The sequence below is a fragment of the Rissa tridactyla genome, chromosome 3 (assembly GCF_028500815.1).
Source record: "Rissa tridactyla isolate bRisTri1 chromosome 3, bRisTri1.patW.cur.20221130, whole genome shotgun sequence".
Classification (NCBI taxonomy): Eukaryota; Metazoa; Chordata; class Aves; order Charadriiformes; family Laridae; genus Rissa; species Rissa tridactyla.
This window is the reverse complement of record NC_071468.1, coordinates 55034222-55046947: the sequence shown is the minus strand read 5'-3', so window position 1 is coordinate 55046947 and position 12726 is coordinate 55034222. Positions and strand designations below refer to the sequence as shown.

The 12726-nt window shown below is 46.7% G+C and overlaps 1 protein-coding gene and 1 long non-coding RNA gene across 3 annotated transcripts in view; one reads left to right on the top strand and one right to left on the bottom strand.

Annotated features, from left to right (window-relative positions):
• SASH1 (SAM and SH3 domain containing 1) overlaps positions 1–9392 on the bottom strand; it is a 570737-nt gene extending 561345 nt beyond the window's left edge. Inside the window, exons 1-2 of one of the 2 annotated variants that reach the window (XM_054194898.1) lie at positions 9285–9392; positions 7667–8799 (exon numbers count right to left, since the gene is read on the bottom strand). In XM_054194898.1, coding sequence (XP_054050873.1) covers positions 7667–8149 — 483 coding nt within the window. In that variant the 5' untranslated portion in view covers positions 8150–8799; positions 9285–9392. Of the gene's footprint in view, positions 1–7666; positions 9113–9284 lie in introns of those variants that run through there. The other variant, XM_054194899.1, reaches the window with a different exon arrangement.
• On the top strand, positions 8327–12405 carry LOC128906872 (uncharacterized). Its single transcript, XR_008465349.1, has 2 exons — positions 8327–8457; positions 10629–12405. It is a non-coding gene; the product is annotated as an uncharacterized LOC128906872 (long non-coding RNA).
• Positions 12406–12726: the final 321 nt, after the last annotated feature.

The following is a 12726-nucleotide window of genomic DNA, read 5'->3' as shown; positions in this document are numbered from 1 at the left end:
TTACTTGCACAGAGGGAAGTTTACTCTTAATCATAAGGCAATGGACAAAGACACTGTAGAAGTGTATCCCAGTGCTTCATCTGTCTAAAATTTTTCATGACTTTAGGCAAATTCTTCAATTTCACATCTGAAATAAGGGACACAGCTGAAAGAATTTGCAGACGTGCTCGCCAAACCACTTTCCATTATCTACCTGAAGTCATGGATAACTGGGGAAGTCCTAATGGACTGGAGGATAGCAAATGTAGCACCCGTCTACAAAAAAGGCAGAAAGGAGGATCCAGGAAACTATAGGCCTGTCAGTCTGACCTCGGTAGCAGGGAAGGTCATGGAGCAGATCATCTTGAGTGCCATTACAAGTCATATAATGGACAAGCAGGGGACCAGGCCCAGTCAGCATGGGTTTATGAAAGGCAGGTCCTGCCTGACGAACCTGATCTCCTTCTGTGACAAGATGACACGATTATTGGATGAGGGAAAGGCTGTGGACATTGTCTACCTAGACTTTCGAAAAGCATTTGACACTGTTCCCCATAGAATTCTCATGGAAAAACTAGCGGATCATGGCCTGGATGAGCATACGATCTGCTGGATCAAGCACTGGCTGGATGGGCGGTCCCAAAGAGTGGTGGTCAATGGAGTTAAATCCAGCTGGCGGCCAGTCACAAGTGGTGTCCCTCAGGGCTCAGTGTTGGGACCATTTCTGTTTAACATCTTTATTGATGACCTTGATAAGGACACAGAGTGTATCATCAGCAAGTTTGCAGATGTCAGGAAGCTAAGCGGGAGTGTTGATCTGCATGAGGATAGGGAGGCTCTACAGAGAGACTTGGACAGATTGCATTGATGGGCCAACGCTAATGGTATGAGCTTCATACCGGGGTATGAGCCGGGTCCTGCACTTGGGCCACAACAACCCCATGCATCGCTACAGGCTTGGGGAAGTGCGGCTGGAGAGCTGCCTGGCAGAAAAGGACCTGGAGGTTCTAATTGACAAGTGGCTGAACATGAGCCAGCAGTGTGCCCAGGTGGCCAAGAAAGCCAATGGCATCCTGGCTTGTACTAGAAATAGTGTGACCAGCAGAAGTAGGGAGGTGATTATCCCCCTGTACTCAGCACTGGTGAGGCCACACCTTGGGTATTGTGTCCAGTTCTGGGCACCTCAATACAAGAGAGATATCGAGGTGCTGGAGCGAGTGCAGAGGAGGACAACGAAGTTGGTGAAGGGCCTGGAGAATAGATTTATGAGGAGTGATTGAAGGAGCTGGGACTGTTTAGTTTGAGGAAGAGGAGGCTGAGGGGAGACCTCATCACTCTCTACAACTACTTGAAAGGACATTGTAGAGAGGCTGGTGCTGCTCTCTTCTCACAGGTAATTAGTGATAGAACAAGAGGGAATGGGTTCAAGCTGCAGCAGGGTAGGTTTAGGCTGGACATTAGGAAAAAATTCTTCACAGAAGGAGTGGTCAGACACTGGAATAGGCTGCCCAGGGAGGTGGTGGAGTCATCATCCCTGAATGTGTTTAAGACTCGTTTAGATGTGGTGTTAAGGGATATGGTGTAAGGGAGAACTTTATAAAGTGGAGTTGATAGTTGGACTCGATGATCCCAAGGGTCGTTTCCAACCTAAATGATTCTATGATTCTATGATTCTATATATTACGGTATATGTGAGATAGTGATATTGGTCATAAACAAAATTAGAAACACAGTTCACAAGATTACTTTGTTGTTGAGAAATTATCTTGGTTTCTTTGGTATTCCTCATACATGGTTGTGTGTATGGGCTTCATTGCCCTACATATGGCAGAGACAGAAGCTCTTGGGTGAGGGGTATCAACAGAAATATTTTCCTTAAAATGTGCCTTCTCCTCAGAAAGACTTAGGATCGCCAAACTTGTTTAAAACAAGTCAGGTTTATGGGTCTGTGGGAGTGAAACTGGTAGTTAGACTTTTACCACACCACTGGTGGTGTCCCTGTTGAGGTGCAGGACGCACACAAATCCCCACATTGTGTGAGGAAATTCAGTTCAGGTTTGCAACACGGAGGTCTGACTGAATCATGTCGTTTGGGGGAAGCAAAAGCCTTCAGGGAATTACAAGAGGCCAGGCACTTCTCTTTTGCCAGGGACCTGTAAGTTTAGCTCTTCCTTCAAACTCAGAGCCGTGCGGAGGATGAAGGACAGATCCCCCTGCCAGGGCAACTGCTGCTCAGCCCTGCACAGTTCCTCGGAGCTGGGAGCCACACGCTCCCCTTCTCCTCTGCCAGACCCCACCGCGACTGGAGCTGAGAACATACGCTGAACGCGATGGCAGAAAGGGGGCGAGAAGGCTGTGGAGTTGATACTATCCTCTCTCAGGACTCCACCTTTAATATATCCAAATGGGATTTTCCTCCCCTCAAAACTGAGAGATAATGAAACCCAGGAAGATTTACATGCAACATTTCCAGAGGAGATTATTGAATACACTTTAAATTATTCAGGAACAATTCAAATGCAAATACGGCACAGTACTGTATTATTCATATTCTGCAACATTTTGCCTTAATGGTCTGATTGGAAGAAGATCTTTTCCAGTTTGTTTTCCATTAGTTTAATAAACAGGGACTTTGCAACAACTGCCCAATATATGAGGTGCTGGATTTTCTTTAAAAAAACCCCAGAGTTATGAAGTCAAAGGCAAATTCAGTGGTTTCTTATATAAAATATCTTTTCACTTCCTGAACATTGCCTGTAGCTTTCCTAATTTATTGCCATGAAAATATTGTTACTACTTAATGCACTGGTACTTTTGTCAATAGGCAGCTTTCCCCAAGGCATATTTGAGAACGCTCTGCTAATCAGAGTTGATGCAGTTATTCCAAAGCAGCCAGGTCTTTAGAAAAAGGTTCATGTTTCATTACAGTATGGGTGAGTGTTGCCATTTCTTCAAAGCACAATATTTTTAATTCACTGAATTCACTCCTGTAAATATCTAAAGCGCTGACTACATTATCCAGCCTCAGACTCAGCTTGAACCAGAGTATTTCATAGCAATATTACTGGCATATTTACCTCTTAACATTTAACTTAAGTGAAATATTCCTCATTTTGTAGTGGCAAAGATTAAACAAAGATTTAATCAGAACCACAAATCTGTGCTATATCATCAGCACAGAACTTAAAAAAAAATGTGGTTGGGTCTTTAAGCAGATACTCACTTGGATCTGGCTTCTTACTTTTCTACATCTACTTGAACTCTTGAGATTATGACCTCAACTGCAGCTGAATTTTTACTGTTTGTTTTCCAAGCATGCTGATAATCATGAACAGCACAGTGAGTGACAATGAGGTCACGTATACATACATATGTCACACTACAGTTTTATTCTCTCTAATAAATATTGAAATCTACACGAGTGTAACTTTACTGAGGCTATGCAAATCATCTTAATTGGTATGGAAGCTTTTAATGCATGTATGTTTTTAGTGATTTTTAATGTATTTCCAATTCTCTGCAGATGAAAAATTGAATAAAGTTCTTCAAGAAACAGGTCAGGCCATTTATTTCAATTAGAAATAGTAATGAAATTCCAGTAAACTATTAAACGTCACTTAATCTATATTCAAGATAAATAGAATACTTAATTTCTCTTGACGTGTTCCACAACAAGGTACCATACTTGTCTTTATATTGACAAAATTGGTGCTCCTCTGCTTTCCCTACCACAGTGATATTTAGTGACATTACTCCTGCTCAAACCCAGAGCAGACATAATCCGTTTTGCAACAAGCCCACCAAGGCGAGAAGTGTCTGTGTATGGAGGTAAAGGCTCTACTTCCTCTGATCCGGCTGGTTCAGGTCAGTGCCCCACTCCCTTCATTCGTCTTCACTGGAACCCAGGGGGGCTACTCGTTTTGGTTTCCTTCTGCCACCAGTTCATCCCCCAGAACTTCTACATGGCAAAACAATATTAATACTATTCCTACACTGGGCATAATTAAGTTCCTAATTAAGGACAGAAATAAGGATTATTTTTTAAAGCAGCTAGATATTTTGAAATAACACAGGTGTTTCACTTGACTCAGAGATGTACCATGGGTTCTTGTTTGAAGGGCATTCAGGCCCATCATCTCCAGAAGTTGTTTCTTAGATATATGAGACTTCTAAGGCTATCAGCCAGCAACAGCAGGCGTGAAACTAAAATAGAAAGGTTTGAGTATTAAGGACCATTACCAACATGGAAAAAAACCTGACTTCTGTAGAGTTCTCCTCAGTTACAGTTATATTCCTTGGTTTATACCTGAAAAATGTATGATGCAATCTGAGAAGCTAATTTTTCTAATTCTCCATGGAAATAATCAAGATGTGGCTTGTGATAATTCTCCATGTCTGAAGTCACCCACACAAATGGCTTCAATTCAAAGTTTGCACGTATTTAAGAGATTTATATTAAGCTCTGCTAAGTAGTTGTTAGTAATTTCTGCTGACTGTAATCAAACTAAGTTAAACTAAAATTTACCACGCCAATACACTTCTATCCTTCCCACTCTGTTGTTTCACCCTTCATCTGAAAATACAGCAACAACACTGGAAGGACAGCAAAAGGATGCTTTTAACGTCTCCACATACAATACTCATTTTTGATCTTTTGACACGTCTACAGCTCAGGCAGCTGGCAAAAGGCTATAAACGAGACAGAGGAGCAGCGCTTCCAGTTCTCAGGGACATTTTCAAATAAAAATCTAAAATTGTCTGAGAACTACATAACTGAACACATGAAGTATTCTTTGGGAAACGAGTAAAATGCATATACATATAGAATCATAGAGTGGTTTGGGTTGGAAGAGACCATAAAGGTCATTTAGTTCCAACCCCCCTACCATGGGCAGGGACACCTCCCACTAGACCAGGCTGCGCATACATACACACACACACAAGCATGCTCCTCCATTCATAGATACTATTTTCCATTCATAGGTATTAAGAGGAAAAGATGATGGCATTCTCCCTGAAAGCCATGGAGGGAAATAAAAGGCTAGTTAGCAGCTCAGCAGCACCAGAAATGCAAATAGATGTCAAATAGGTCAGTGTCTAGTGCCCTGCTCCAGAATATCCACATGACCATCTGTAGACTGACATGTGAAAAATGTATACAAAAAACTTGACACAAACCTCAAGCTGATTCTTTAATCCTGTGCACAGAAAAGAATACATCCCTTTTGGGTTTTTTTGACATGCAGAAGTCTGTACACTGCATATTCTACATAAAAAGTATAATACAGGTTGCTTAAATTATATTCACAATTTTTTAAAGTTTGGCGGGTTTTTTTTAAGAGACGCTGTTATAATATGGCTCTTTCCCAAATGAAGGATTACAGTATTTCATTTTTCTTGCTCTAAACTACATCCAATGAATAATGCACAGTGACGTGATCTTTCGCTATTCCCTTTAAGCCGTTTTGGAGATGGATTGCTACAGTGGGTGGCATTCAGAATAACACATGTTGAGCAACACACACTCAAATCTTGCCAGCTTTATGGTTTCTTACAACATGCTATGATGTGAAGTGATTCACACTGAGGAGATGGAGAAAGTTTTTCTATTACTGTAAAAAAATTATGTTATATGCATTTATCATCCAAAATAAATACATTGACACCACAGGCTGAAATAAAACTAGGAAAGCGAGCTTGGTTCCTCTTTCTGTTTCAAAATATTAATTTAAATTTAAACCAATTAAAGCTGAGTGATGCTTTCTGTGTAAAACGAGCTTGCCCTGACAGTTAATCCACACTATTATCAGACCCATCAAATTAAAATAAGGTGAGCTAAAGAAGAAATCAACGCCAAGGATTTGAATTTCCTTGATGTCATATGCTGGCGTCTTAGAAATTTTACAATTCCTGTGGAGGAAGAATGGAAGAGAGAAGGTAGAGGATCCACGTGGTAAGATGGAATTGATGACAATGAAAATGCACAAACTCAAAAGCAAGAAGTGAAACGAAGCTACGGAGGTGGGTAATGTGCTGCAGCTGCAATGATAAGACAGAACTTCCATAGAAGGTCTTTTATATAAGACATGTAATGGTAGTTTCAGAAGGGTGTAAGTCTAATGATGTATCACTTTAAAGGGAGGGAGAAAAAAAGAAAAATCTCTCCAAAATGATACAGTGACTTATTGAAGATGCTGTACTTAGACTAGGTATATATATGTCCATGGATGTTTTGTTATATTTGGCTACTGTCCTATCAGATTTGATACACTGTCTCTGACAATGTCATTAGCCAGATGTTTCAGGAAAAGAGAACAAATAAATATCTCAAACCAGTCAACTGTGCTGTACTTAAGAAATGTGGCTCTCTCTAACATCAAGCTGTTAAAAAATTTGAGTCCTGAAACTTACTATCCAAGGAATCCTGTTATCTGTACCTCCACATTGTTATTGTCCTGGTTTGACCTCACATCCAAGTCCCCTGCAGCAGATAATTCATTCTCAATTTTAATTCCTCACATTTCTGTAAACCCAGACCTGCAGACTTTCCCCTCACCTTGCTTCCATACCTCCATAAGCTTTTCAGAGATAAAAAGTACCCACAGGTTGAAAGTCAATTGCAACTGCTCGGTCTTGCTGAAAAATCAGACTTCAAATCATTAAAGAAAATACAGGCAACTTGGGTCATCAGACAACTTAGAAGCACTTCATTCTGAACTCTGAAGCTACCATGCATTATAGTAACTTGTATTCTTTCACAAATCATTTTCTCCTCTATGGCATTATCCATTTAATTCTATCATTTTATTTATTCTGCATATCATGTTTTCAGCAGGAAACCTACAGAAAACTTCAGACAAAACAATTTCTATCTTCCAAACCACATTACTGTTACATTTTAACCTTTTCAAAAGATAAGAATTAGGTAAATATTGGGGTTTCATCAAACTGGAATGACTCTTCTGAGACGTGCATTTTTCTGGCTTTTCAGCAGACCGTGTGTCCTGGAGATAGACCGACTTTGTGCTGGAGCAGCTGATGAATAGTTTTGACATTCACCAGTCACTACCATCCTCCAGTAAATAAATCCAGGCAACAGAAGGAGTTGTTCCTCCAGCCAGATTACCACTTGCTTCATGAGCCATTGCACCAACAGAAACTGACACTAAAATATGACCTTTAACAAAAGATGGGAGAAGCCATCACTCTCCAACACAATGGAAAAGTTTCACAGAAAAGAAAAACAAACAAACAAAACCTCAAACCATTAAGACCGTCCTGTCAATTTCTGCCTTCACGCCCCAAACTAGACTGGACTAAAAGAACCGGTTAATGGGTAAAAAAAACCAACAAAACAAAAACAAAGCGGTGAAACCAAACCACAGCACAATGCTGCACCACCCCGTAAGTCTCCATCAGGCCAACAAGCATTGGTGGATCTGACCCGCGTTGGGCCCCACTCCTCTTCACACCTGGCTGCTGCGAAGTCCTGACCACGTTTCCCTCCAAAAATGCCACAGGCACAGCTGTGACACTCCGCGGCAGAGCTGGGACCAGCCCCTGCTGGACCCCCTCATCTCCAGCTGGATGGGAGGACTTGCCCAGCTGCCACCACTGCCCCACCACGCCTGGGACCCCGGCCTCTCCTGGGGGCAGCGGCCGGCGGGAGGCACGGGCACCTTCTTACCTTGTTGGAGTAGGGGGGTTTACTCAGGTTGATGCCGTCGCGGATGAGCTTGTCCCGGATCATGATCTTCAGCTTCAGCCGGGGGTAGGCGGCCAGCCCCCCGCCGCCGGCCGCCCCCCGCCGCCCGCCGGGGCGGTACCGGGGGGCCGCTGCCCGCCGTGCCCCCCCGTCCTGCCCCGCCGGCCGGCGGGGGCAGCGACCGGCGGCGGGGGGCGCCGGCCGCGGGGGGGGCGGCGGCGGCGGCGGTGGCGGCTCCAGGGTGAAGTAGAGCCCCGCCGCCCGCTCGTCCGCCTCCTTCAGCCGCCGCACGGCTTCGTGGATCCGGCGCCGATGGTGGGGCACGGCGACGCCGATGGCATCCAGGTCCGGGTCTCCGATCTGCTTGCAGACCTCCAGGTCGTCGTAGCCATTATCGACGAAGGACTCCGCGTACTGGGGGAGCTGCAGGGTCTTCAGCCACTCGTAGACTATGTTGGTGCACATGCTGGCTCCAAAATAATGGTGATTGCAACTTTCAGCACCGAAGCCAGCCTCCCCCTTTCCACTCCTCGCCAAAGGAAATAAAAACACAAACCAAAAACTGCGATGCAACTAAAAGGACTCAAAATCAAGGTCAAGAAATCAACATCCACCAGGAAAAAAAATTAAAATCCTTAAAGCAGCTCGGTAGGGCATCGCAAGCACTGCTGAACGAAACCCTCCTGTTTGTTCCTCCTCCTATGTTCCTACCACCGAATACAGACGCTTTCTGCCACCGGAGAAGGGAGGCTCGGACTGGAGAGAAGCAAAATGTAAGTGTGCATCCCCTAAAAGCCCAAGTCGCTGGTGCACAACATCCACCCACTTTCTCTGGAAGTAATTCGCCGTCGCTGTCTTTTTTTTCCCCCCCTCTTCCTTTCAGTGTTAGTTTCTGTTTCTGCTTCTGTCTCACCTTCCTGCGCTCTGTCGCATGATGAATCGGTTTACTATGTGTAGCTGCTTTGGTACACCATCGTGTTGGGGGAGAACGGAGCGCAGGATCCCGCACCCTCGCCCAGCCCAGGCAGGGGTGCCAGTGTGCAATGCCCTCCTTTCCCGTATCTCTCCTGGCAGCGGGTGCACACGGCGGCTTCTGCTTTCCTTTTAAACGGGTCCTTTCGGATTAGGAGGGGAAAAAAAAAAAAAAAGGAAGGAAGAAAAAAAATTAAGAATCCCACTCACTTTTCCGAGTTACTTTCCCAGTTCCCCTTCATCCCTGGGATGATGGTTAAATGCGCTTCGCCGGCAGCGAGCCCAAAAACTGCTTTACAACCCCACTTTCTCGGAGCTGATGCCGCCGGTGAGCCCCCCGCCCCGTCCCTCCGGGGCACGCAGCCCCTCTCCTGTCGCCCACAACTTTCCCCGCTCTCCCCTGCCGCTGACGCCCCTCCCGCCGCTGCCCGCAGCCGCCCTCGGGAGGCGGCGGGGCCGTGCGGGCAGCCGGCGCTTCCCGCACCCTCCGGCGGCGGCGGAGCTGATCTGCGGCAGGTCACCGGCGCTCCCCCTCCCACCTCCCCCGGCTGGTGGCGGTGCTGTCCCCTCCCTGCCAGCGCTACCCGGCCAGCGGTGCTCCCCGCCCGGCTCCTCCGTCCTCCCCTACCCCCGAGGCGCCTGTCGCGCCGCCAGCGGATTTCTCTCCGGCTCCTCCCGGTGCTCCGGTGCGGCTTCTCCCCGCTCCTCCTCCGCGCCCGTCACCCCGCTGCCAGCCCCCTGCCCCGCGCCCTCCCCACGGCCTCTCCAACTTCCCCCGCCGGCAGCACACCGCCCCGCTGCCGGCTGCCCCCTCCTCGGCCCGACCGGGGGCAAGGCAGCCGGGCAGCGGCGGGGGGCTGCCTCCGCTCCCCAAGCGATCCGGCGGGCTTGCCCGGCCGCCTTCCCCCCCGGCAAGGGAGAGGCACCGCGCCGAGGTGGGGGCACGGCCCGGGGAGCTGCCCCCCAGCGCCCTCGGGACGGTGCGACCGACGGCGGCGGCTCCGAGCCCCTTCGCGGCCGAAGGGCGACCCTTCGGGGGAAGATGAGAGGGGGATCGGGGCTGCCGGCGGGGAGGCGAGCGTGTTCCCCCCCGGCGTCTGCGGCTAAGCGGTGAGGAGAGGCGGGAGGCGCTGGCCCCGCTCTCCCACCCGCCGCCGCCGGCTGCCCGGGGCCGGCGGAGGCGCCGCACGCTGCCCGCCGCGCTGGGCCCGCAAGGCCGGGCTCGCAGCGCCCCCGCCGGGCCGCCGCGGAAAGCGCCGCCTGGACGCGGCCCGACACGCACCGGCGGCCCCAGCCGGCCCGGCGGGTGGCGGGGCGGGCTGGCCGGGGCTCGCCGCTCCCCTTGCCAACCCCCCGGGGGGCGGTGGTGATGCGTGGACCCCGCTGCCGTTTTAATTTAAAACGGGTTGAAACTTGTTTTCTCACGAAAATCCCTCTCCCTCAGCAGAGCCTTCAGCCCCCCATGCGTGGGGGACTGAGGGAGTCGGAGCGTTTAGGGCTGGCCCTGCCTGTCGCGTCGCGGCAGAAGGGTCAGGGGCAGAGTCAGGGGCAGGGACAGCCCAAATTGGGCCGGGGGAGCTGGGGACCGACGATGGGGGGCACCCATCCTGCTGCCCTGCAGGAGGAGGGGTGCCAGTGGAGGAACGCACTCACTTCTGTCATTTGGTGGGATTCGTTTGTAACAGGTTTCCTGAAGGACCTCTTTTAGCAGATAGGTCCACATTTGTCCTTGGGACTTCATGGTAGTTCACCACAGGATTAGGTAGCGTAGCAGCATTCTCATGAAAAGCATTATATTGCAAGGTGCTTTGAAAAGGTTTGATACTTATAAGTGTTTAAAATGCAGCCTCTGGGCATAAAGCCTAGAGATCGAAGATTAACATGCTAGAAGGGGAGAAAGTGAGGAACAGCATTTTATTCCTTTTAAAATCTCCTTCCATCCCTCTTTTTCTGTATCTTGTTTTCCTTCCAGGCCACATAATATTTCAAACCCTCTTCTCAGGCCAGAGACGGAGATTGACACACAGCAATTACCTTCTCTTCACAGACCTGGTGAAAGACTGACAATGCCAGAGAAATTAGCAAGGAGGCTCTGTGAACTGCAGCAGGAATCAATGGTGTAAGAGATAGATAGGAAAAACTGACCAGTACAGCCCATATTCATTGGGCTTATTGACAGTACATACAGAATTATATCATTTCTTTGTGTGCATTTTAGAAGGGTCTTGGAAGGCTTTTAAGGTATTGCAAATGTTATGATTCAGATGTGCTTGGTAAACTACAGGTCTCCCACCTGTAAAAGGGTAGGATCCTTAGCTTCTGGCAAGGAGGAGAAGTGGTGCACCCCCATGAGAGCATGGATTTTGGCAGCAGGTTACAAGGTTGTGAAACTCTCTCTGGTTGTGTTTGACACTGATGCTGGTTTCACAAAATGACTTCACCTGGCAGCAAATACAGCAAAATTTTACATGACTTTGAAATACAAAAATAAACAACAATTAAAAAGAAAATGTTATGTCATTAAAAAAAACAATCAGAAGTCCAGGTAACCAAAGACCGGTCGACCTCACCTCAGTCCCTGGGAAAACTTTGGGGCAAGTCTTTGTGAAGACTTACATGAAGTTTTGGTGGGTACTTAGAAGGGGCATTCCTCAGGAGTTGATGCTGGGGCCAGAACTGTACAACACCTTGGCTGATGTCCTCGGTGACAAGGTGGCGCACATTCTCACCAAATTCCGAGACGACACCAAATTGGGAGGAGTAATCAATACGTTGGGAAGTAAATTTGAGAGTGAAAAAGGAGGAAGGTCACAGAGTGTCAGAGCAGGAAATGGAGGCATGTTTTGAGTGATAACAGCAAACTCAGTTTGAAAACCTCCTTTATGTACTTTTTATTAAATGCAAAATTATTATTATAAAGTATTAAATGCAAAAATTGTTAATTTCTGAGAAATTGAACTGTGGTTTCAATCCAGCTGAAACCTAAGAGTGTGCTTGCTGATTGTAAGACCCCCACCTTTCATGCATATTGTATCTATAGAACAACTAAATCAATAGGGGAGTATCACTCTAAACAGTATTTCTTACAGTATTTCCAGATTAATTTTAGTGGTGGAATATAGACACTGTATTTCACCTTAAATTCAGCTTATCGCTGCAGTACACTATTTATACTTGTGTTATATACACATACTTATTAACGTATTTGTATGTTACAAGACAGGAGAAGCTTCCCCTGAATGCATAGCGTTTCCTGACGTATCCTGGAAATAGGTTGTGCCTAAACAAAGAGCTGGAGCACAAGCAATTTGTAAATGAAAGGAGCACGAGCAGACAACTAAAAAGGGTGAGATGAAGACAGGTAAGTCTGTCTTCAAGTTCCAGGATAAACAGCAGAAAGAAGCTATGCTGAGCGAAAAAGTAAATATATTAGTGCCACACGTCCTGGCTTCCTTCATATAGTATCATACCCTACTCACATCATGCAAATAATCATCTTCTTTTCTAGAATTACCTAATGCCATGCCCAGGCTATGGAACCTATGGAGCAAGTTGTCTCTGACCTTGCCAACGGACGATGTGAGAAAGGATGAGCCACCCAGCCACCCAACTGCATTGTCCTAGGAGAGACACACAGCACGTAATAGATAATATTTTCTTACCTTTTATAAACAGGTGAGAAATGGACACTTCTCCCCACTTTCCATACTTTGTCATTCAAATAAAGAACACACTTATTTCCAAGCTTATCTGAGTTTAAGTTAATCAACCTGCAGTTTGATTGGAATTTGTTTGAAGTGTGTGGGCTGTGGAATATTTGACACAATGGGCTTAATTTCTGAAGTGCTCTGTACGACTGGATTGTCTCCAACATTTCCAAACTCAGTCTCGACTCTGTTTTTCAAATTCAGCAGACAATAAAGGTGGCAAGACGTATTAGAAGTCGCACTGACAATATGGGATTGCTGTGTTGCAGCCACAATATACATGCACACATATGGAGAGCAAATACAGAAATGTTTGCTGTGAAGTTGCTGTTAGAGTTCTTACATGTAAGCAGTTTGGCAGTG